At 34.8% G+C, this 27,266-nt stretch overlaps 1 protein-coding gene across 1 annotated transcript; it reads right to left on the bottom strand.

Annotated features, from left to right (window-relative positions):
* Positions 1-125: 125 nt before the first annotated feature.
* Positions 126-27,207, bottom strand: LOC128238744 (protein O-mannosyl-transferase TMTC2-like). The gene is made up of 12 exons (XM_052954961.1): positions 27,072-27,207; positions 20,673-21,264; positions 13,314-14,157; positions 12,381-12,495; positions 8,454-8,539; positions 6,872-6,933; positions 5,231-5,353; positions 4,826-4,904; positions 4,285-4,406; positions 3,699-3,780; positions 3,240-3,418; positions 126-3,028 (listed from the first exon to the last, which is right to left on the bottom strand). Exons 1-12 carry the CDS (start codon positions 27,155-27,157, stop codon positions 2,861-2,863), a joined length of 2,538 nt encoding a protein of 845 aa, XP_052810921.1. The 5' UTR covers positions 27,158-27,207; the 3' UTR covers positions 126-2,860.
* Between the last annotated feature and the right edge of the window lie 59 nt (positions 27,208-27,266).

Below are 27,266 nucleotides of genomic sequence, written 5' to 3'. Positions count from 1 at the left end.
CTTAACAGTTGTAAAACATCTTTTATGAGTCACACTTTATCCAAGAAACTTGGCAATAAATTGTTCACAATTGATATTTTGTCAGCCATTGCACAAAAAGAGGCAAAAATGAGAAGAAGTCCATATTTTATTTCAATTGTGTTTATTAAATAAATGTCTGCACATATATGAAACAAACATTAACAATCTTCACATTATGAGAATCAGATAAGAAGGGTATTTTAACATATCAGAACTCTTAGGCCAAGACTGAACTTAAAAAGCATAGCATGATTAAAATCAGTTATACTGATCGAAATAATAACACTCCATGGGCCAATCGTTCAGAAATTTGTTAAAGTTCAGTGTATGAAACTAACTTTAAAATGCCAAAGTAAATTAGGCTACCAACATGATTTTTCATAGCCGGAGGTGTGCAACATAACAGTATAAAACTTCTACCAAAAGCTTTTGATAGCATATCTTGCCATGGGAATTTAATGCACCATGCCAATTTTTGCAGACATTGGCTATCAGGCTACCATTTATTTCGCACACTGAAAGTTAACGACATTGTTAACATCACTGTTGTTAATTTTGAAATCTCAACTGCTCTAAAAGTTTTATGAATGCACTTAGGTAAGTTCTGCAGTATTTCTAACATGATTTTAGACAACGTTTTTAGCTGTACCCGATTTTTTATGTAATTAAATGATCACATCATAAAATATTAAACGATAAAATTTAATAACGATCTCACTTTGTTAACTTAAACAAATTCTGAATAATAAGCCCAATGTTTGCAAGGTCTTTATAAAAACAATGGGTATTATTTCAAAGGAGAACATTTATAATACCAGCTAATTTGATACATATTTAAAATGTATAGAAAAAATAAAGAAAAACTGGATGGAAGAAACAAGAAAACTATGGAGTTGAGTTACCAAAATAATATTGGACAATATATTGCTTTATAAATATTGAAACTATCCAAGCAAAATACTTTTTAACTGAATTGAATTAAATGTACATCAAATAACAAATGTAAAATTATATATGTAACGTGTATACTATAACAATAAAGATAATGACCATATGCCATGAAAACTGTTTATAGTTTAAGCATATAATAATATTATGCAACATTTATATAAAACAAATACAAAATGTCGGGGAATGTCAGCCTTAAATATGAGCAAGTTTTGGAATGATTTATTTACATGTTAGTGTAAAACACATGCAATTATGTCAGCTAAATGCAAACAAAACATATTGCTTCATTGCTAAGCCTATTTCACAGAAATATAACTTTTTACATGATATTCTATGATAGCAAATATCGAACTTCAACAGCCAAACAAATATTAAATTTCCAAATATCTCCCACACTCAATAATAATTTGAGATCAACAAAACTCCTCCTTCACCACATTTAAAGACAGTCATACAGATAGGCTTATGGTTTAGATAAATTCAACTAGAGCTATCACAGAGGTGATGAATGCCCCCAAGATGCCACCTGGACACAGAAATGGTTAAACATTGTGCTTTGGAACTAACAACATGAGCATGTACATTTTAAAACTTATCTCAATTCTGCTGTTGTTTTATCTGCCTTATTTATATTTTCAGACCATTTTCACTAAGTCAAAAGCAATTACTTAATATTTTATACACAGTGGAATGTCACATAAATATCAGGTACACTATTTCCCATGTGGACCAACTTTACCAAGTTTCATGTGAGTAGGTGGAATACTTTTGGAGCATCATGCAACACAAGATCGTTCAATTTTAAATGTGTCAATGGCCATAACTCTTGTACGGCAGATTGAACTGCGACACAAATTTCAGGTGCACAATATCCAACAATCCTACAGTGTCATATGTGTCGGTGAAACACTTCTTGATCTAAATGTGACACGATTATTCCAACCATTTTTTACTAATTAAAGGGCCATAACTCTTGTTATACAAAGTGAAATGTCACAGAAAATTCAAGTGCACAGTTTCCTATGCTGACCAACATTGTAGTGAATTTTAATGTCTTTATCAAATTATGGGAGCAACTTTTGGAGCTACACACAACACAATAATGACTGAAGATGTTGAGACAGGACATACGCACCTCCAATATAGCCCCCAAATATATCTATCTGGGGTTTATTTACAAATTGTTTTTATTTTATCTTATACTATTATGTTATGATTGTATACTTACAAATCTATGAAGTCATGAATGATTTCTTTGGTTTTGAAAGACAATCTTACAGGTTGCAAATTAAAACTATTGAAGCATTATATCTGTGCATTACACCACCCCACCTCACACACCCAAATCAAGTCCATAAAATAAAACAATTTGACTGTTTTAAAAGCATTTTTGGCCTTGATAAACAGGACATCATAGTCCTGAGTATTGTATCATCACACAACAAAATGATCATATGTTTTACAGGCTGGTCTGTAACAAGTCTAATCTGAATTAGTGATGCCACAACATTCCCTTGGCTAGCTCACTTGCAGTTTCTCAGCAAGGTAAACATTTCTATTGACAGCTAGGTTAGTCACCCTTGTCCTCTCGGAAAGTTAAGTAAGTTATGGCATTCTAGGTCTGTCAACAGCTAGGCCAAATTTTTCCTTGCAGCAAGGCCATTCTAATAAAAGCTAGTCCGAAGTTTTACCTGACAGCCAGGCCAAACTGTTGATAGATACAAGTAGGCCAGAGTTTTACCTGACAGCAAGGCCAATCTTTTGATTACTAAGCCAGTGTTATTGAGGATAGCTAAGCAAGACTGTTTCTTCACGACTAGGTTATTGTTTGCATTGACAGATAAGTCAATATTAGAATTTCCAGATAATTATCATATCAATTTCCAGTTCATGTTTTTTGCTGTGACTTCCTGAGGTTCCGTAGTTTGACAAGGTTATCCTGGGTCACCTTGTCCCCAGGTTTCAGCTCGAGGGCTCGTGTGTATGACCTCTCTGCCTCGGACAGTTTCCCGTTGATGTGGTACATTGCTCCCAAATTCATATGGGCAGTTGCATCCTGGAGATGAAATCATAGAAGGTAGAAGTTAGTGTGTGACAAAGATTTTATTTTTTTCAAGTTAAGGAAGGAAATCAGCAATTTCCAACATGGAAACTCTAAAATAGATAGAGAACATTTCTGAACTATGTCAAACAAAGTAAAATATTGTCCAATTAGTCAAGTAAGTTTCTGAAAAGCAGAGATATTAGCGCCTGATGAGCCAACTTACATTTGGCCTGAGCTGTGTAGCTCGATGAAAGAGTTTCTCTGCCTCACTGCTTTTATCAATCTGTCGGAGGATGTTGGCGGCATTAAAAACCATCTCGAAGTTGTCTGGATCCCGTTCCAGCACTTTCTGGTACACGGCTGCAGACTCCGTTAGCCGGCCAGTCTCCCCAAGGTACAGAGCTACAGTCACAGAGAAGGCCATACATGTACAAGGAGAAAACACTCAATTTTAACCTTTTTAATGTTTTACTATATTATTTGAACGCTCAAATCAACATTTCAACACTCATTGTTTTTAATTATGTTTTTGTCGTAATAATTTCGATTTTTTTTGCACATTATGAAATTGAGTCTTGTCATGGCTTATATCTAAAAGAACACCTTTTGAGAAAAATGCTTTTTTCAATAATACTGGAAGCATTGTATCTTTGGCATAACACAGAGTAACGTGTTTGCTTACCATAGTGTTGTTGAACTGAGCTGTCGCTGGGATCTACAGTGCGTGCCTTGGCAAACCAGCTCTCTGCTTCATCCAGTCTACCCTGTGTAGCATAGGGCATGGTTTATGTGAGAACATGTATAATCAAACCTTAAGGAATATTCTTCATATTTTCATAACATGTAAATTGGAATTGACCTTGCCGAATCAGTGAAGAGATCAGGTATAAACTAAAGGCAATATGAAAACAAATCATTCTTCACCACAAAGTATATATCATTCAAATCCAAGAAGAGCATCGCATATGGGTTCAACCACTGGTATTTTGTTTGCAACATTTTATGCACATATCTCACACTTGGATGGTACCTGGTATTATAAAGTTTAATTGGATTATTGAAACAATTTTTCAGTGTTGATCAAAGAAAGTGATGATGCACCCCAAACAATGACACCAAGCCTATCCATGTACCTTGAACTTTGTATTCAAAACACAGACAAGGAAAAATACAGTGAAAACAAATGGTTGTATCAACCAAACAAGGGCCCAATATGGCAGTTCAACGAGTCCATTCAAACAATATGAAACTGACTGTTCTACACTTACCAGTTTGTGCATGAGTTTTGCCATGGTGAGATGGGCAGGGATGTGGTCAGGTTTGGCAGCCAGGGCCTTGCGATAGTAGCGCTCTGCTTCCTCATGGTTCCCCAGGCTGGAGAATGTCTCTCCTGAAATATGTTATGGTACTGATGCATTTTGCTAAGGCATTGACTTGCTTTCTGCATGGGGTAGCAAGCAAATAGGGAAAGGGCTCAAATTCCTACACAACAATAAACATTAATAGCCTAGATCTTTGTTATCAAGTAATCATGTGATAAAATATTTGGGCACTTATTGGTAGATCTAAGGCTGACTGATGATTTTTTACGTTAAGCAGTATCTTCAGAGTCAGAAGCCCTCACCCCCGTTAGCCCCTTGCTGTCCTTACCATCTAGATTTGACCAGTTTTGTACTTATTTGCATATGTTGGTATTGCTAGCTTTGCCCATGTCCAATATAAAATGTTTAACATAGATACTGATACAGTTCCATTTTAACCTTGTGGGATGATACAAGAATGCATAACAGCAGTATAGGTGTTACCTACCATAGAGGTTATACAGGGACTGGGGAGCGTAGTGGTCTGGGCGTCTTCGCAAGGCCTCCTCAAACACAGATATGGACTCCTATAAACAAGAAACATGTACATTACTGCTATTATAACATGATTTCATTTTTAGCATTTACACACTTATAAATAAACATTGGAAACATTATAAAATAACGTACTGGTAAGCACATTATTTCATATTTTTATAGAAAATTATTTATGTCCCGTGAAAAATAACATAAAACTTTTGCTCATTTCTTTTCCAAAGATTGATAGCTCATGCATTTCACCATGGTTAAGCCAATTATGAGCTATTGGTGCTCACTCAGTAAACTATACATGTACTGCAATTACACACTGATAAAGTAGGAATACATATTCCACACAGGAATACATCTTTACCTGGTATCGTTTCTGGTCGCTGTAAAGACGTCCCAGGTTGTATAGACACGAGATCTTCGTGCTCTCATGGAGCCGCGGGTCCTTAAGTTTGGAGGTGTCCAGGTCTGCACAATGGCGGTACACCTGCATTCATACATGTCAGGTTGTTATGTTTCAATAAAACATATCAGCTGAGTGAGACGAAAGACTATAGCCTTATTACTAGGGATGCAAACGAATATTCGAATATTCAATCAAACGTTTGGTATTCGAATGTAAAAATCGGTATTCGAATATTCGAAAAGATAGTCCGATAAAGAGAACAAAACACATTTTGCCTTCATCACTGATGTTGTTTATTGAGCTCGTTTATCTTGTTTTTACTACGATTGGTCCCTAATCCCAGAGGTGTGAATGTGATGACTAGACACGCGTCATGTGTCATTTTGGGACATATCGTCGGGTACCATAAAAAGTTCCCCTACTTTTACAATAACTGGCTAGGGAGTGAAAATCGAGGTGATGATATGAATGCCACAATAATGTAATATTGTGCTCAATAATGTTGTTACATATATGTGCTTTAAACTGTTTCCATCTTTCGATACAATTTTCGTGCTTTGAAATAGATTTAAGGATATATTTCTTCTATTGGTGTACAATAGATGAGTCCAATCCACATAAGTTTTCGTTTTACTATTTTACTAGTTCCCGAGTTGGTTTGGGTTTTCCATAGTTATATTTAGTCAGTTTATAGGTCAATCTCAGAACGAGGCTGATCATCCTACGGAAAGACCTTCTATTGGCGCAAAACACTTTGATTAGGACTCCATCTAATTTCACATTGTTCACAAAAGACAGCGGAATTGAATAATTCGATTTTGTTGTTGGTCTGCTTATAATGTATTGCTTTTTTCTTCCTGAAAATGGAGAATTTCAAAGGCTCATTTGAGGAAACTTAAGGGTTCGCCGCACGTACTGGCTACGACAAAATAGGGTTTACATGTCCCGGCTATTACTTTAACGAATAATATTAGTAGTTTACTACATCTTCTTAAATATGAATTTCGGTAATCGAATATTCGATCGAAAGAATAAACGAATATTCGAATATCTATTTTGCCATTCGTTTGCATCCCTACTTATTACTACAAGTTTATCACCACCGTACAAAACCATAACAGCCAAAAAGCAGAAGTCTTTGTAGACGATCTAAAATTTATTTCAAGTTTGCTTAATGCATAAAACTAAGGTCTCAAGTGATGGCAAGAGAACCTGAACATACTAATGACATTTCACATCTATCATAAAATACATGTCCCTGCTAACAGGTAGTCTGATAATCAACTCCAATGCCAGCATGTTGGCTTTTGTATCACAAAACATCCCCCCCCCCATCATCTCGACCCGCTAACCCTTCCCAAAATCACTCCCAACCTGACATCTCACTCCCTTCACCAAAGCATTGCACAGCATCAACACCACACCAATATCCCCCAACACACATCCCACCCTCTCCCCAACCCCCACCCCTCCTCTCCCTATCTTGTAAGCTGTTCAATCTGTTTGTCATCCACCAGCTGTGCCAGCTGAATGCCACTTGAACACACATCATCCCCATATCAACCCCAACCCCCAGCTCCTCCTGTTCCATCTACTGACCTGTTCAGCCTGTTTGCCATCCCCCAGCTGTGCCAGCAGAATGCCCAGATTCAGATGAGCCACTATAACATACATAATAATTGCAACACAGATTAATTACTCACATTTGACGCTGACAGCATCCCTCCATTATGATATTTAAACAAATGTAAATAACTATTAAAAAAAAAATAGAAACGAGAGCACAAGCTGATGCCAATGCACATCTGTTTAAATATTTGATCAAGGGGCGTTACTGGACAATAATCAAAGCCCGAGATTTTGGCCTTGTTATACATGTCATTGAGATCATGTGAGTAATGGCCCATATAAGTTTTTGCATGATGCTGATGCCACACCAGACAGCATCATGAGTATGACATAATGTAATCTCAAGAAATCGAAGGGATCACAAACAGTATTATAATAATGAATAATAATAATAATAAAACATTTTTTGAATGATTTTGCTCTAACATCATTTTATAATTATGTTTTCCGTTTATTTCAAACTTTAAACTACCATTTTGCACTTGCCTAAAACATTCATAAATTTTAAACCCTTATTTATGGTAATATATTCTGTCTAACCCAATTCATAAAGAGTCTGCAGATTTTATCACCACAAGGACTCTATGAAAGATGATGAACAGTATGATATTTTATTAGCTGTTTTTTGATAAATTGTTGCCGAGTGCAGGTCTGGAGGTGCACACGTCATCACCATGTGAAACATAACGTCAGTTAATAACCTGACTTCAAAAATCACTGTTGCAAGTTTGTGATTTTTATTATCACTTTATATTTAATCTATTATATAACCGGGATCTGATGATGAATATCACTAGTTTCCACACTGCCACATTTATTTTCAACTTTATACTCTTATGCTAATGCTATCCTTCAATGCATTTTTATCTAATTATTATTCAATATTTTTGCAGTTAATTAATGCAACTTTCTTTTAACTGAGATAACTTATGCACCAAAAATTGTACTTTAAAATTGCTTTAAGGCATAAAACATGACTTGTATTATGATGATATTTTAACTTAGCATTATTGAAATGAGTGTTTTTGCTAAATCATTAAATTCACAAGGCTGTGTGTGGCATGATGAAAGTAATTAACAGGATGTCAGGTAAACAAGCCTAAAATTTGGAAGGCAAAGGGCCAAAACTCTGTAAAACATTATTCAATCAGGGTGGAACTGCCAGTTTCAATGGAACATTGCTGGAGATTCTGGTTATGATGCAAAGATGGACAGATTGCAAAACAAGCCACACATTTGCTGACAGAAGTATGACAAGCGGATGACCTCATTTGTCCATTTTCCACAGGGACATAATTAAACACTTTTTAAACAAAGTGTTAAGGGCCTTGCTAATTATAAACATATGTTATTTTTAAAATGTATGCTTTGTTTCATTTTTTTTATTATGGGCATTTTTTTTCTCAAATCCACAGAAGACAAGGATGACACCAGTACTATGCCAATAACTCAGCTTATTCTTTGAAAACTACTAATAAACATTTAATTCCACAAAACAAAAAGAATCAATTAGCACATATTTTGTAGACTGTCAATATTGTAAGAGCCTTACTGGAGAGGTTTGGTCTGAAGCTGATGGCCTTCTGGTAACTCTCGATGGCGTCCTGGTAAAGCTTCTTGTTCTGCAGCAAGATGCCCCTGGAATACAACAACAACAACACATGGTCATACTTGCATCAGGGGTCAAAAATAGCACAGGCTTACAGGCTCTAAACTGTGGAAATGGCACATTGTCATCCCAGTATCAGTGGTTTAAATTAGCACGTGCTTACATGCCTTACACTGTAAATGGCATATTGTCATCCCAGTATCAGTGGTCAAAATTAGCACAGGCTTACATGCCTTGCACTGGGAAAATGACACATTGTCATACCAGTATCAGTGGTTAAAATCAGCACAGGCTTACATGCCCTACGCTGGGAAAATGGCACATTGTTATCCCAGTATCAGTGGTTAAACTCAGCACAGGCTTACATGCCTTGCACTGGGAAAATGGCACATTGCCATACCAGTATCAGTGGTTAAAATCAGCATAGGCTTTCATGCCTTGCACTGGGAAAATGACACATTGCCATACCAGTATCAATGGTCAAAATTAGCAAAGGCTTTCATGCTTTGCACTGGGAAAATGGCACATTGCCATACCAGTATCAGTGGTTAAAATCAGCAAAGGCTTTCATGCCTTGCACTGGGAAAATGGCACATTGCCATACCAGTATCAGTGGTTAAAATCAGCAGAGGCTTTCATGCCTTGCACTGGGAAAATGACACATTGCCATACCAGTATCAATGGTCAAAATTAGCACAGGCTTACATGCCTTGCACTGGGAAAATGACACATTGCCATACCAGTATCAATGGTCAAAATAAGCACAGGCTTACATGCTCTAAACTGTGGAAATGGCACATTGTCATCCCAGTATCAGTGGTTTAAATTAGCACGTGCTTACATGCCTTACACTGTAAATGGCATATTGTCATCCCAGTATCAGTGGTCAAAATTAGCACAGGCTTACATGCCTTGCACTGGGAAAATGACACATTGTCAGTATCAGTGGTTAAAATCAGCACAGGCTTACATGCCCTACACTGGGAAAATGGCACATTGTTATCCCAGTATTAGTGGTCAAAATTAGCACAGGCTTACATGTCTTGCACTTGGAAAATGGCACATTGTCATCCCTGTATTAGTGGTTAAAATCAGCACAGACTTACATGCCCTACACTGGGAAAATGGCACATTGTTATCCCAGTATCAGTGGTCAAAAGTAGCACAGGCTTACATGCTCTACACTGGCAAAATGGCATATTGTCATCCCAGTATCAGTGGTAAAAAATAGAGCAGGTTAACATGCCCTAAAATGGGAAAATGGCACATTGTTATACCAGTATCAGTGGTGGTCAAAAATAGCACAGGCTTACATGCCTTAAACTGGGAAATGGCACATTGTCATCCCTGTATCAGTGGTCAAAAGTAGCACAGGCTTACATGCCCTAAACTGGGAAAATGGCACATTGTCATCCCTGTATCAGTGGTCAAAAGTAGCACAGGCTTACATGCCCTAAACTGGGAAAATGGCACATTGTCATCCCAGTATCAGTGGTTAAAATCAGCACAGACTTGCATGCCCTAAACTGGGAAAATGGCACATTGTCATCCCAGTATCAGTGGTCAAAATTAGCGCAGACTTACATGCCTTAAACTGGGAAAATGGCACATTGTTATCCCATTATCAGTGGTCAAAATTAGCACAGGCTTACAGGCCCTACACTGGAAAATTAGCAAAGGCTTACATGCCTTACACTGGGAAAATGGCATATTGTTATCCCAGTATCAGTGGTTAAACTCAGCACAGGCTTACATGCCTTACACTGGAAAATTAGCACAGGCTTACATGCCTTACACTGGGAAAATGGCATATTGTCATCCCAGTATCAGTGGTCAATATTAGCACGTGCTTACATGCCTTACACTGGGAAAATGGCATATTGTCATCCCAGTATCAGTGGTCAATATTAGCACAGGCTTACATGCCTTACACTGGAAAATTAGCACAGGCTTACATGCCTTACACTGGGAAAATGGCATATTGTCATCCCAGTATCAGTGGTCAATATTAGCACAGGCTTACATGCCTTACACTGGGAAAATGGCATATTGTCATCCCAGTATCAGTGGTCAATATTAGCACAGGCTTACATGCCCTGTACTGGGGAAAAGACTGCAGGGATTGTTCAAAATCTGACCTTTTCAAAAGAGGGCTGCAATATTCATGTCCAGTAGCTGTGTGGTTGAATGTAATAGCACATACTTGTTGATACAATATTTTGATTTCAATTACTGTTCTAGATGTACAAAGGAAAGTGTAATCAATTATGATCACTCTTTTATCAATATGGAGGTATTTATTAACGGTTCACAAATACCGCCTGTCCAGTAATAAATATATTGTTTGTTTTCTGAACCTTTTTATTCTGTAGATAATAATTCTTATATTCAAATGAACAAATATCTAGACTATAGATTTGTTATTCAGAAAATAACCTTCTCTTTGTATAAGTGTCCAAATAAGTTTGCCAAAATAATGCATAGAATATTAAGCACATTCATGAGCATTGCATTTAAGGATTTTATTCCCTAGTCTTGTGAGTCAGTTTCATAAATGAAGCCATCATCCTGTCAGACAACTTCATATAAGTTTCTCAAAATTGCCTTAAATATCACTGAACAAATTTGTTGCTATGGTTATTTAGCCTTCTTACAGCCATCCCAAAGAGTTTTTTGATAATTGCCTTTTAACGGAAAATCCTTCATCTATCTACAATCTATTTTTTTCCCTCAAACTATCAAACATGAACTATTAAGAGAAAAAATGGCATTGCCATGGTTCTGAATTCTAAATACAACTATCACTATAAACACTTTTGTTACTATCTACTGGTTTGCTGCAATGTCTAAAAGTTAAATGATGTGTTACAGAATGGAGTTGTGTGCAGGACCAGTTAATCAGAATTACATTGTTTACGTAATAACTAAACATGCAAAAAAGGAGATGTATCAGCGCCAACATCATCAGGCCATTAGTTATCAAAGGGAAACATCATTCAAATCATCACATGATTGACTGACAGTTGTAAGATAGACAAATCAACATTAGCAATTCATAAAAACAAAGAATTAAATTATCGCCCACTCAAAAGAATAATTTTTTGCTGTCTAATAAATGAAGAGTTTATGACTTAAAAAACGAATGTTGTCTAATCTGTCTAATCTGTGGTGACAGCGTAGACGGGAGCATGATTGCAATTGTGCTGCAATAAAGGATACGTATGTCACCTGAACGTAAAAAATGGAATAAAATTGTCCTCCATGGTCTAGGTGACACTGGAAATTAGGAAATGTTTGCCGAACAAGCGTGATTACAAGTGGATGCCGATGTTTATTTCTTAAACAAGCACTGCTACCAAAACACAAAGGCTACAGCAACATTTTTTCATTTGGACACTGCCAATGGGACATTTTAGATTCATCTTATATTGTGACTCTGGTAGATCCAACTGGTATGTATACAGCACACCAAATTACAGACAGTTTTCCAGCTATTTAAGGAAAAGGACTCTACTAAAAATTGGGGAAAATTATGACTTTTTGTACCAATTTTGTAATTCAATGCCAAGTTACTTTCATACAAAAAAAGTTACAATTTGTTAAAATTTATAAAAATGATAATCTGTCAACATGTACATTATCCTTTTTTATTGGGCTTTTTCTGGTAATTTGAAAAATTAAGATGAAATTGGTCTGTGACAAAATGGCCCTAAAATACCTGAATTACATCAATTATAAGACATAAAAAAAACCTGATTTTGGTTAGTATATATTTCACAAATAAGTTATTTCTAAATGTCTTCTGTGTAAGTACACAACAGTGAGTTAGTTTATATGCTCTATATAAAGCAGGAATGAGGCAAGACTTACAGGTTATAGTGGGTGTCGGACATGTTAGGCCGGTACTTGAGAGCATTCCTGTACGCAGTCTCGGCATCGTCTACACGACCCTGGTTGTTGAATATGTTGGCAAGGTTGCCCCATGCTGTAACACACACACGTACATACAACACATGCTGTCAGTCATCGCCAGCCGGCTAGGTCACCTGTCACATGTCATCATGGCTTCGCGGCTCAGGGTTGGCATTTTACGGATTTTACATTCTCTAATTAATACATGCTTTATGTTAATATTTTACAACAAGGTTTCATGCTGAAGGCACCATATTTATTGTAAATGACATGCTCCTACTAGCTTATGACATTAAAATGCAATAAATCTAGACATCAAATTTTTATTACCTTTAATTAAATTTTTGCCCTACAATTATACTATAGAAGTTTCACTTTGGATATCACTTATTTTCAATAAATTACAAACATTAACGCAATAAATATGGAAGGTTTCATACAATGTATCTCTAATTATTAAGGACATGAAACTGGCCCCAATTTCACAAAAAGAACAACAAACATAAGTATCTTATTACACTAATAGCTAAACCACTTTGTTAAAATTGAGTTTAAAAAGTTAATTGTGTTCAATTATGATAATCATTAAGAAATCTTTCTATAAAAGTCTCAGAACTTTTTAGAATGGGAATATAACACGAGCTATACCAAAAAAAATATAATGTGCTTAGTTTGATATAAGGGACTTAAGATGTTTGAGAAATTGGGGCTTGGTGTTCAACATTCAGGATTTAAAAAAAAGCAATTAAATATCTGTCTTAATATCTCTGCGCATCAATACACATATATACTTAATGCATTTAAATTTAATTCTTGGACTTAAATGGACATGCCATATTAAGGATTAAGTAGTAAAGTTTTTTCTAACAAATGCATTCATGCAAGGCAAACCTTTTGGAGGGTTAACTGCGATTCCCGATGTATACAGCATCTCCTCCGTCCTCCAGTCAACATTTCGCCGGACTGTCTTGCCGGAGTACATCAGAATTAAGAATACAGTTGCAATGGCAACAAGTTTCTGTTTGAGCATGTTGCTATGGAAATGGTTGTAGATTGTGTGGAGGCCGTGAGCCACGAGCAGACAAAAGCCCATGCTTGGAATGTAGAGGACACGCTCCGCAATCACAAACCCGACGTAAAAGAACAGGTTTGTGGCAGGGATAAAGGGTAGCACCATTAAAGCTGCAGAGAATGTTATCACATTAATGGTATGAGACGACACTGTGAACACTGTGAAATGACTTTTGGAATAAGAGACAGTTGTGTCCCCTGGCACAGAGGTCTGTCTCTCCGTGTGGAATGATTTGTGCTTCAAGCTGGAATGTCGAGAACTGTTTATCACATGGCTTGAGTGACTATTGCCATTTAACATCGTTTTCTCGTTAACTTGACTATGTATATATGATAACGTCAAATAAGCAAAATAAAATAAAAATGAATAAAACAAAAATGAGAAGGTATTCCTAAAGTCTGAGATGCTCTCAACTAGTGGTATGGATGACATCGACCAATCAAAACTGAGAACATTAGGGCAGAGTAATATCCACATGTTGAGTGCCGGCAAGAGTGCATATGTCAGCGTGCGTGTAGTAAAACTGTCCGCGTCCGAGGCAGGGTTGTCTGATGGGGCAAACTCAGGGGGTGTGTTGCCCATGAAGTAGACACGAGCAGCCACCAGCGTTACCAGGACAACCACAAGCAGAATCACGCCCTCCATGGTCCGCCGCCACTCTACCTGCAGAAAACATCATCATCGATTACTTTATAGAATTCATTATTCATTGCCATCTTTTCTTACATTTAATTAATAATCCAAATTAATTGAAATATTCTTTTTGACATGTAATTCATACATAAAAATAAATTATAAAATTAATATAGCTTTCAAAATATATTTTTCTTTTATCTATTTAAGATGACACTTTATTTAAAAAAAGAAGAAATAGATTAACAACATCTCTGGTTATCTCATACTTTTACTTTTTTTAAGAATAATTTATTGTTCTTTAAAATGAGGTGTGTTGGGAAAATATGACCATATAAAAGGAGCTCAAGTGATTTGCTATAATTCACATTTTTTTTTTATATCCGCGTATCAGAGAGAGTGACACAACCATGCACGCTATGTTTGTTGGCCATTGTTATCTACTCCAACGGCACCCTGACACTGACATACATTGTGCTTCATTTGACGGCTCATTTATCCGGCATTGTGTCCCTTTCATGTAACACCAAGAAGATTCAACCACGTATTACATCTTATTATTATTACTTGTGGCCCATTACGTACAAATATATCTGGCAATGATACTGCAGTTTTGGCTTACTATTATGGTAGTCATTTCATTTTTATTTTTCGAGTCAAGGCCATCTTATCAATGTGCGTGCGGCTAAATATGGTAAGATCACAAATTAAGTTGGGTAATATGTCCATGTTTTGCTGGGAAAATAACTAATATGTATGTTTAAACTGACATTATTTACTACAACTAAATTCACATTACTTTCTGAGTTTCAAATGATATAATTATATTCATTACTTCACAGAAATATCATTTTGAAAAAGTGATCATACAATACAGTTGCTGGTAAGGCCATTAAGTTTTGCTTCTGTGGAATCAGACTTGACCATGATTTTAATCCATATATCCATACTATGAAGCGGTGTAGTAGTTATGTATATTTTGTGCCAATCTCTAACCTGGAAGGTTCTGGGATCATTCTCCATTTTGGTTTCAATAACAGCTTTCTACCTATGATAATTGACACCTATTGTGTGATTCTGTATTGTTAATTATCAGCCCTCATTTTTTTACTTAGTAATTGTTAGTGTTTAGTTGGGGATTTCTAAACAAATAAGTTTGCAGGCCAGGCACAGACCAAAAATAAATGATAACTTTTTAGAGTTGAGCGCTAAATGCCTCTATACCAGCCCGCATGCATAAGCTTCTCATACCAATTAATGGTCGTTATCTGCTTAATAGATTTTTGGTTGTCAGGGCTCCCTCTATTCTAAATGATTAAAAGTGAATGTGTTGAGCAATGTCGATGGCATTCATGAGTCTGAACACTAAAATAAAGGGCTAAATTAAATGAGCAGCTGAAGCCAATCTGTAGAAGAAAAACAACAACACTTTAATTAAGCTGGGACCGTCAATGACAAAATTAATACAATTATTACAAAATATATAATGTTATGTGATTTTTAATACTCTTATTAGCATGGCAAATCTGAATACAAAAGATTAAAAATATTTTGATGTTAAAATTGTTTATATATATAAAGTGGAGTTTACTTGATGTTTGACCATAATATTTGGACACAACTTTTGCATTGAAATATGAATTACCCCTGTCAATTTGATAAGAATAAATCAAATCTAATTTCAACAACTTGACTTTTGATTTAAGTTGTACCCTAAACCCTGTCCTTACTTTCAACAGTCATATCAACATATCTATGAAAACAATCATAACAGTTTTCAAAAGCCACCATTAAATTTTATAAAATTTAACTTCAGAAGATCAGACATTTATAAGGTCACAGGGAAAAAAAAAGCTGACATGCTCATTTGTTAAGAGAAGATTACAAGAGGATAATTGCAGCCACATTTTCATGTGTCTGAATAGGGAGTAATTATCGTCAGGGTTAAATACTGCTTGCGAGACATGAAATAATTCATGTCTATGTTTATGAGGAGTTTCTGACGGCTAAAATATGCCAGACAGTTTACTGCACAACATAAGGGGTTGATCCACAGTGCTTGTTTGTACATACTACTAAACAACTCTCAAACTTCAAAAAAAAACACTGGTCATATCATGACAGACTTTATAAACAAAACATCAACAGACATTTAATATGTTCATGAACACAGTGGTCGAAATTAACACAAGCCTGCAAGCCCTGCACTGGTAAAATATTTTTCAGGCTTACTCAAATTCTGAATTTTACATAGCAGGGCTTGTTAAAAAATTTGATGCCAAGCACTAGTAAAAGAATTAGGGCTTGCTCATCCAAAACTCTAATTTCAATGACTGTGAACATGGCCTGCCTTTACAAAAAAAAAAAAAAATATTGCTGGAAATCCTAAATCAAATTTGATGGTAATTAAAACAACACAGTGTTTGCTTGGTCTATTAACAACTTATCCAAGTTTTTTTTGCGAAACCGCGGCCCTGAAATTTGTCTTTAATTACTGAATCATCGGATACTTAAGAAATATATTTCCCTTTAAGTTTCTTCAATTTGCTGACAATGTCAGGTTACATTAATGATTTTCCTATCAATTAAACATCTCTACCTTCCTGTTTGACACTCGGTTCTCAAGTCATTCCCCAGATCTTTGAACCGCCAGAGACGACACTTGAAGTCTGCTAGACAAATATTTACAATCTGCCTAAATGTCTGCCTTTTGTTTAAAGTAATGTCAAAAATAGGGATATATAATACAAAGTCAACAGTTCACTGACTATTTTTATGGAAAGTAAATATTCCATTCCCGTCCTGGAGAAAGGAAATGCTTATTAATTATTTTGCCTTTCCTTTTAATGAAATATAAAATATGATCAAGAAAGGAAGTTTTTAATGAAATAATGTTTATGATTTTCAAAAAAACAACATTGAAGTTTTAGTTAAAGTTTTAGTTAAACTTAAGGTCCACAGAACCCTTTCATAGGCAAACTAATTATTTTGCAAAAAATGAAATGTAAAAGGAGCTAAACCTTGCAGTGAATTAAGTACTTGTGGCAAATTATCCCACAATTATTGAACAAGATATTAACCTTCTATTATTAATGAAAAAGGAGCATAACTCTGGATTTATTTGTTCCATTTAACCCACAATCAGGGACATTATGCTCACATACACTATGACAAGTTTCATCTTCAGGATTGAATACTGAACTTGTCAACAAGTTCCATGATGATTGGATAATAAATTCCGATTTATCGTCTACAATAAACTACTATGCATTATGCACAAGAGGCAAAACTACCGAGTTACTAATGCAATTTCCCCAACAATCAAACTAGACCGAGACATTTGCCCGCACACTCTGTCACCAAATTTGATAATGATTGGATAATTAGTACTTATTTCTGCAAAAAAACTGGACATTGTATAAGAATATGAATCCATTCCTACATGAAATGGAGATTAAATACAACCAAAAGCAAAGCAGATAAATTATCATACATCATTTCATTATGTATATATATATGCAGCATTTTATTTATCAAAATTGCTTTCCTATATATTTGAAAACTCTTTCTACACACAAGTGATCATTTGAAGAACACATTACCACTTTGAAAAATAATCTACTATCAAGCATTGATGTAAAAGCGAGTATCGACATTTAATATTTTCATTTAATCCATGAAAGGCCTGGTTAGACGAAAGTAAGCCTTTCACACAGTCTGACCACAAGTGTTTACATAAAGTAAAGGGTCAATGAATCCTCAACAGTTAAACTAAATAGCAAACTTTCAAATAATTTTGAATGACATATTTTGCTATGCCTTCACTTTGGATCCATTGACATCCGTTTGAGAAAGGAAGAATAGTGAAACACTCGTATTTATGTTTGAAAATGGTATGTGAATTCTAAATTAGAATGAGCATGTGCTTTGGGTATATCAAACCATCAAAGGGTTTTTTCACCGTGATTTTATATTAAAAAGACTGTTTATGAAGTATAATATTTTGTCACAGCAATTCAGATTTTGTAGTAGGTACTTAGTCCATTAAGTTTTAACTTGCTGTTACATGCCAATAGAAGGATTTCCATGTCATCTTAGTAACTACATACGAGGATGAAACCCCCTTACATCATTGTGTACCAAATTCTCTGAATCTAGGAGAACACATTAGTTGTAATGAATTTTATAGTATAATGCATACAAAATAATGTCCATGTTTTTGTTTCTGTATGTACTACCCTCTTGCTTAATGAATACTCCTTAAAAAAAAGGCTAGTGTTTTCTTTCACCTTTTGTGAAAGGGGCCAGGGCCCTTGGTATTGTGAAAATAGCAACAAGATGCCTAAAAATGTGAACTTACCATATTTTAAACAAAGAATCAAACAGAGCCCCCCTTAAAGATCCTGGGTTTTAATATTTTTGTAGGCAATTTGCATTTATTTAAACATTTTCAGATTCATTTTTTTTAGGTTTGTGAATTTTGAGATCAATTTTTGTGAATTAAGTATATTTTACGGGATTGTGAATTTGGCCAAATTTCAGCCCAATTTGCAGTAGAAAAACAGCAATGTAGGCATACCAAAAAGAAAATTTATGCCTACACGTACATATTGTATGAGAAAAGCTAGTGCCTCCTCCCCAGTGGGAAAGTCTACTCGCCGTCACAGCTTCATTCGCCCAGGATTACCCATATTTAGCCCGATAAATGGATTGTCAATAACATTACCCCTCGACAATAAATCATTTTCACATCGCATCGCTTCAATTATAGCATCCATAAGCAATCCATCAATCTGTTAATGCACTACATTTTTTTTCCTTTCAATTATAAAACACTCCTAACATTTAGGAATATAACATTTTGGAATAGGTTTGTAAATGGATTTTGATGGCACAGGCAATTGGCATGTTGCTAGTTACTGAAGTGCAGCATGCAATCACTATTTAAGGAGTACATTCTTCCCTTGTACAAATATTTATCAAGTTAAATGATTTGCTATTCAATAATACCATTTGATGCTATTTCATTATGACAAAAGTTGGCAAATGATCATTTCCTTATATAAACAAATCCACGAGTGCGTGTGCAGAGAAAATAGAATATTAGAATGAATAAACAAAGAAAGAGACACTGAACAATGGCATAATAGCAGAATAGCAAATGGGTCATCTGCAAAGTAAACATCAGGTTGGTTGATAATAAATTGGAAACAAGAGCACAGCAAGACGAAGCTCGTCCATTTTTCTCAGATAGCGAAAGAAAATAATTTGACATTTATTTTAAGTCAGAGTTATGGGCCTTTCTACACAAAGGCATCCTGTCTTTGGTAATGTGTACATGATTGTGGTATGTTTTGTGTGTCATAGCTTGAATGGTTTTACCTTAATGACAAAAGTTTTAAGTTTTCACCCAACTCTGCCAATGCTTTTTGCAGACTTTTGTAAGTCTATTAGTAGTTTGAGGCAACATTCTTAAGCATTGAGAGGCATAAATCCTCTTTTTAACTTTCACAAGCTCAATATTATGAGTCCTTTATTTGGTTTAATGGCAAAAAATAAATGATGTTGGTTTCATGATTATGAACCGTTCAAAAGGGACATGATAAGCATCTCATTATGCGGCCATTATTGTATATGTGTAATTTCGTGTTCATTAGCAAAGGACCTACAGAGATCACCATGTTTGCTGGGACAGAGAAGTACAAACATTCGACCCGACTGACTATAGGAAGAGCACACACTAATGTTTACATAATAACAGGTAAAAAGACAGACCTAGCGAATGTCACACCTTAAAAGACCATCGAAGCCAATGAAATTGATTTGCTGGTTAAGTTCAAAATAAATTTACACAGGTGAAGTTATAAATTTATTGACAAAGTTCACAAATTATTTAAGACATGCTCTGAAGCTGCTAGACGGCTTAACTTTAAGTGCAGAATCGTCAGGTTTTCTGTTTGAATGTATTTACAACAAGTTATAAATTCATCAATTCTTTTATTGCCTGAAGATATTAAATCTTGATGTCAAAGAATGTTTTACTGATGTCTTTGATTGTTTTTACGAGAAAAAAAGGATGAGATTAGGATCAAAGTTAATAATTAAAGTAGCTGCTTGATCTTCGAGGAAGGGGGCAGGTCTAGGTGGTGCAGCGAACACTTGTGGTGAACATTTCGCCAAGTTTTTTTTTAAATCCTTAAGCAAGACAAAGTACTATTTATAAGTGCCTTGTACCTTTTATGCAACATTACATGATGTTCAAAACTATATCTGACAATGACTTTTAAGCCTTATATTTCTTTCTATCAGGTTAACATACTTTAATTCTGTAATTCTGAAATCTGACCAATTTGAGTATGGGCACAAAGTTGTAGCCGTTAAATTATGCTTATGCACATGATCAGACAACAGACAAAGAGTCTCTGTCATTTTTGAAGCCATGCTAAAAAGCAGGCAAGAACCTAAAACAATGTGATAATATGAATAAACAAAGCACCCTATCATTCTGCAAAAAAACATTAATGGATTAATCCTTTTCCTAGTACCTGTTTGTAGAATTGAAGAATTTGTGGTATTTTCATCTTGTTGTGAACGAAAAGGTCATAAGCTGCACACACACCGAGTACAGTGACACCCTGTTCCTTGAACAGTAGGCTGGCGGTAGTCAGCAGGGCCGTCAACAGGAAGTACTTGAACCTTGCCCCTTGTGTTCCTCCTGGGTCCGGAGATGTATCACGCAGTCGGACATATTCCATATAGCTCAGGAGGGCCAGGAGGAAGAAGAGGCATGCCCCGACATCAGCTCGTCCGACCACGCCAGCAACTGCCTCTGTGTGGACAGGATGGGCGGCAAACATGAGCCCGGCAACCAAGGTTGGGAGTGTGTGCCGTAGAAGCCGGCGGGCCAGGTAGGTGAACAGCCCAGTCACCAGCACGTGCAGCAGCACATTACCAAGGTGATAGCCCCAGGGCTCAAGACCGCCCAGGTAGTAGTTGAGGCGAAATGTGAGGACACATAATGGCCTATATGACTTGTGGGAGGCCAGCCGCGTAAGAGGCGTGCCCCAAAAGTCATCATAGAAAATGTTCACCAGGGGTGTCCCAGGCTCAAGGTCCTGATTCTTCACAATGGCTCGACTGAAACAAACAAGAATGGAACAATGTATAAATATTAAGTTCAAAAGATTTATTTTAATTGATGTCCTTCAATTTACAATTCTGCACAATCATGATATCAACATGGCACAAATGTTCTTGAAGTACACCCTGGAAAAAGAATGCGTCTTTATCTCATGACCAGGGTCATAATATATTTATCAGCATATAATATCACAGGGAATTAAACTAAATTTACGCTCAATATAGTAGTGACTTTTATAGCTGAGTAAGGCCATTATTCATGCTTGTATGATTGCTGTCATTATCTACCAACTGTGATTATAAAGTATTACCTGATCCTAAAACTGATATTGTGTGAAGTGTACCATTCTAGTCTTAATCCAGTGATAGTTTCTTTATTTCACAAAAAAATACTGGTGCCCTTAACTTGATTCTATCTTATTCTTGGGTATTGAAATAAATGACATGTTCTAATGCATGTTTCACATAAAACATGTCTGAAAGAAAAAAATGTGGTTATGTAATTCATGAATTATTCAGTTCTGTTGTAACAAAACCACTGACATAGCGGCATATAGGGGAACATCTTTGGAACACGACAGCCTGTCACCTCAAGTTTCAACAAAGTGCCGCACATGTCGCCTTCATTAAAGCTCATTTAGCTAGCTACGTGTACACCACAAAATTGCAATGTCACCATGCACAATGGACCTCATACTTACATGGAATACTAATGAACATTAATTACAGTTTCATTATTGTTAATCAAATCTGAACAGACATATCCCTGTATTTATTCATAATATTATCATTCATAAGCACTTTACTTCACTGTAACATTTTCTAGAAACATTCAATCTTGCAGATGATAATCGGACAGATATAAAAATCCCCCAAATCACAATCCAAGGTTCAAAACGGGAGTCTTAGAGTCCGAGCCTCCTCAATAATGCCAGGACTCCCTAGATTTGTTTTGTTTGCAGTTCATTCAACTTCTAGCTCAGGCCAAGGTAGGAAGTAACAATATTTGCCATTTTTTGATACATAGCTATTCTTAATGGTTGCTGGAATATTCATTCAACCTTTAATAAATCATTAATTTTATAGTTTTGATTTAAAAAAAAAAGATAGCTCTAAATGGTTATGCTTAGTGATTTCTCCTTAACACTGAATTATATTTGAAAATGCTGGACTCCTTCAGTAAAAGTTAGGTATAAAATTATTATTAAAATCTTCACAAAAATTATAGTTTATTTACAAAATTACAGCACAGCTATGCCTCAATATCATTTGCATTTCCAGCATAATTTCCCCATTTAATAATAAAAAATCATGAGATATTTTAACTTTGAATATAATATTTTTTCTTAAAAACTAGAAACTAATCTTTGTGGTACTACTAATCAATCATCTTTTCAGTTTTAATCACATCTTTTGCACCATTAGCATCAAATATGCAATGAAGAAAACCTGCATTTGACCCTGTACAGAGAAGGCCTATGAATACTAATTGGTGCAGTGCTACCTTTGTAATTAACTCTCCTTTGATGTTGAGAAGTTGAACGCATATTTTGACATTCAATTTTCTATTCAGTAAAATACTTTTATGAAACTGCACACCTAAATATGGAGTAGGGAATGTAATTTTCACTCAAAGTCTCGACTTATGATACTTTTAAATTATCAAATATTTTTTTCTACTAAAAAAGGCATGAGTCTGTTTATTCATGATTGACTGAAGCAATATCCTATAATTATTCTGAATCTCTACGAAATTGCCAAACTGAGGAGCGATTTACTGCTCCTATAATGGGGGGGATTACCTGTTTTGCCAGCATTTAAAAAACAACAGCACGTCAACATGCAATAAGGATTTGGCTGGAGAGCTTCAAATCCAGAATCAATACAATACTTCTCCCGGCAAAATCCTTTGTAAACACAACAAATTAATACAAGAACATTAGACGAGGGATAATGCATAATTTCAAGATAAACTTCAATGAATTTCAAGTAAAACAAACAGTCCTTTTCTATGATAAAATGTCGACAAGTGGTCTCGCTGATGAGCAAAAAAGAAAGTCATGACTTAGCAAGTGTTTGTGCTGGGTGTATGCAGAACAAAATCAAGAGTTTGTTTCTCCAAGTTGATGTTATTACTTTTTGCTTTAAACGATCATGAAGAAGTTCAAATATATTTAACCCAAATCAGAGTTTTGGTCTCTCCTGATCAGATACCCTCCTGGTGAAATATATATATATAGCTAAATTCAAACTTACATTATGTTGTTTTCTCAAAAATAGACAAAAAATGCCCTAAAGTCTAATAGAATTAATATATACCATATCTATGCGTCCAAATTACACTAAAGACATTGTCCAAATTTATCAGAATAAGTTGGTGGTGTGTAATCTAAGAGTACATGTAATAGTACTAGTACACTATGGTACTTGTACATGTATGCAGTCATCAACGAGGCTGATCCATAGACTATCTGACAGTGAAAAAAGCTCAATGTTTTATGTTTGAATGTGAATAAGCATCACTAAAATCTTCTGTTACATTGAATGATCTGACACAGGAACAAATACAGTATCACTGTAAGTGCGGGAACAAATACAGTATCACTGTAAGTGAGTATAAATGCAAATACCCACTGGGGAACATGACCCTAGGAATTTGCCCCATGTCTGGAGGTGGGAAAATTTTGCCCCCCATGGGTATTTAATGCCATATAAACGTCAAACATGATCTGCAGATTTTGGCAGGGTTTTTCAGTTAATATTCAGCATAATTACAAAATTAGAGGAAGGAAATTGTTGTTATAAAATACATAATGCTTAATTCTATTTAATCTTTTGTCATAACTTCTCTGCATATTTTTCTCTGAAAGAGTGATTGATATGTCTTAATACAATCATACACAGTTTATGTCTGATTTCACATTAAGTTATTTGGTTTGAGGTTCGTATACAAGTATCAAAATGGATTGAAAGCTTACCTTTCAACATCCAATCAAAGTTAAAAGTTACCACACTCCATTCTGCACATACATTCAACGTTTGACATAATGAATTTTAAAAACATACTTGATTATAAATTTGTTTTAAAAAAAAAGTCTTCACTCGATCTTACAATTAATTAAAAAAAAGATCTTACAATAAATGAATGAGAGAACACAGAACTTTTATATTCATTTCTCTAAATTTTCTGCCCGGCAATATTACTTCAAACAGGGCTACCGTTAAAAAAAGTTTGAAAGTTACTCCCTGTAAATGGGCTATAACTTCCAAAACTGAATCCTTGTAAGCATTTTTTTTTAGTTAAATTTCTAAAGGGTTAATGCAAAATATCACCACCTGGTGTCAATGCAACTTGAAAGTCACATTTTCAATCAGTCTAAAAGCGGGCACATTAATGGTTGATGCAAAAAGTATTCATTTTTATTTGAATTAATTATTATGTTTACTTGTTTGATTTAAATGATCAAAATGGAAAAAGCATATAATTTATGTACAGTTAAAAAACATAAGCCTTTATAATTCATTTATTTTTAATTAATGGCTCTGTGGCCATAAATTATCCAGCTTAAAAAGCGCCAAAACGTTGCTAAAATAGTTTTATCTGGCCACAAATCCTATGCTTTTTTGTTTTAATCATTACAGCCAAATGAGATGAACAATGAAACTAAGGAATAAAAATCAAAAATTACCTTTTTTGTATCAACCTATATTGTGCCCCTTCAAGTGAAATTAATTATTTGAATATGAATTCGCATATTTGGCAAATAATAGTTGCAAGTTATTCAATTTTTAAAAGAGTGGAAAAAAGTGGAAAAGTTTTAAGTGTTTGAGAGAATTAAAAACGAACAGAAAAACTTCCAAAATTGACAACATGAAATTCATACTTTCAAGTTCTTAATGGACCACTTGTACTAAAGCAAAAAATAATAGGTTTTAATATAAAAAGTTCTATCACAAGTCCTTTTGATAGCTTTATCATTAACATTTATGTATTTTTCCAAAACAAACTTTAATAACTTATATATAACGTAATACATATAACTTCTTACAAAAAAGTATTCATTTTTTCAATTATATACATGCATCCAAAATATAGTCCCTAGGGGACAATTTGTCCACATGGATATATTTTCCCTCAAATTAGATATATAATCGCAGCATTAATATCTAAAGTAACAAAAAGGTAAATGATAAAATGCAAATTGCCAGTCGAACAAAGGGAATTATTTGACAATTATTACAGCCAGAGTTATGGGCCTTGGTATACACGTAGAGTATTGTCTCAAAGTTTAATTGGAGTATTTTAAAGGGGTTTGAGTTATTTACAAGGTTAAAGTCTTGCATAGCAATGACGGCCAGGCTAGGCCACTTCTCAACTCTATTTCTTCGAAAAACAAACAAGTTTAAATCCAAACATTCCTGCAGCAAATATTAGATACAAAACAAAACCTCATTATATAATCTCTCTATATATAGCTGAACAATTTATGCTGTGTAATCACTATCAATATGTTAAAAATTGTCATTTACACTTTCATTGTCACTAAGTGAGAGTTTCAGGGTAATTTTGAGCTAAGCAAAGATACAGGTACATTGTATGCATTCCAGGACACCTTCCTGCAGTCTTGTCCCTTCCTCTTGGGTTTCATATATTTTTACAGTCTGTCAGACTCATTGGCAGATGAAAATAAAAATAAATTTCTCCATCTAACTAAAAAAAACTTTTTTGCAAACACATTTCAAATCAATCAAGATTTTTAGTACTAAATGGTAAAAAGAGTTGCCTTAAAGCTTATAACTGTATTAACTGGTATATAAAATTAATAAAATAAATATTTAATTCATCGATTGATATTTATTTCAACTCAACACTGATATTATTCTTACTGGTTGGAACTGTCTATCTGTTCAATATCTATATTATGACAAAAGATTGTTGATTAAATGACTGTCAGTGATGACAGGGTACTAATTTATATAATATACATTGTCTGTTATACATGTTCACAGACTATAACAACATAATTTTGAACTTTGAAGAATTGTTGCCATGAATTTTATAATAATTTAATTGTATTTGTACTAAAGTGGATTAAGCCTTTCGGAATAGGCCATTTTTTAAAATCAAATATTGCTTTAAAAAAAGACTGCCAATCAATGATTTTCAATACAGACATGCCATGTGTTAATTAACTTGCATCTTTGTCAATTTGCAAGCAATTTGATTCCTTGTAATAATTTACAGTTTTAGAAAATGAACAGTTCTTGCACTTTTGTGCACATTTTCTTAAATTAAAACAATATTTTCTGAGAAAACAAGTAATTCAGAGATCAAGAGGAGGCAGTTATAGGTGCAACACCCTAAAATTGCCAAAGTTAACGTTTGGAGAAAAATAGTAAATTAAATACAATACATTTAAATGCAACAGTAGAGTAGTAATATATGTAGCCAAAATTTTCTAGAAAGAAAATGCAAAAACAACTGGGGAGAGGGCAGACGACGGGAGTCGGTGGAAGGGGAGGGGAAGGGAGAGGCATGTCAACAGAATTGCTGCCTAAAATAATTAAATGAGAAAATTGCCCTTGAACAGACAAGAAATCATGTTGTTTTTTATTTGCTAAAAATACCAAAAGTATCCAAATAATAATACCCGTCCTGTCATGCATCATCTAATATAGTAATAATATTCAACAGTTCAAGTACATTCACTAAAAATAAAAATTGCTCAATCAATTTAACTTAATTTTCCTATCATAATAGTATCCCGGGATATTAAAATGAAAAAAAAAACACTAAATTTTACCTGTCATCGTATGCAAAATCGGCATCAAGCGTATTCAAGTATAAAATAAGAGCCAGAAAACAAGCTGCACAAATTGACACATCCATTCCTGTTTACTTGCCATTCATGTGTGTGTGAACTTTCTATGGGACAAAACTCATTGACCGTGAAATCGATGCACTGTGGTGAAGTATGTACATTGATTTTCCAACATGC

This window comes from Mya arenaria, chromosome 6 (genome assembly GCF_026914265.1).
Source record: "Mya arenaria isolate MELC-2E11 chromosome 6, ASM2691426v1".
In the NCBI taxonomy this organism is placed as follows: Eukaryota; Metazoa; Mollusca; class Bivalvia; order Myida; family Myidae; genus Mya; species Mya arenaria.
The sequence above is the reverse complement of the archived record's forward strand: the minus strand, read 5'-3'. Positions and strand labels throughout refer to the sequence as shown.

What these genes read in the sequence shown, in the direction of transcription:
- LOC128238744 (XM_052954961.1), bottom strand. Translation starts at nt 27,157, where the DNA reads ATGGATGTGTCAATTTGTGCAGCTTGTTTTCTGGCTCTTATTTTATAC. An exon ending in CTTCAGACCAAACCTCTCCA is followed by an intron (nt 6,934 to 8,453) that starts GTAAGGCTCTTA and finishes TGTATGTTATAG; the next exon opens with TGGCTCATCTGAATCTGGGC. An exon ending in CTCAGTTCAACAACACTATG is followed by an intron (nt 3,419 to 3,698) that starts GTAAGCAAACAC and finishes CTGTGACTGTAG; the next exon opens with CTCTGTACCTTGGGGAGACT.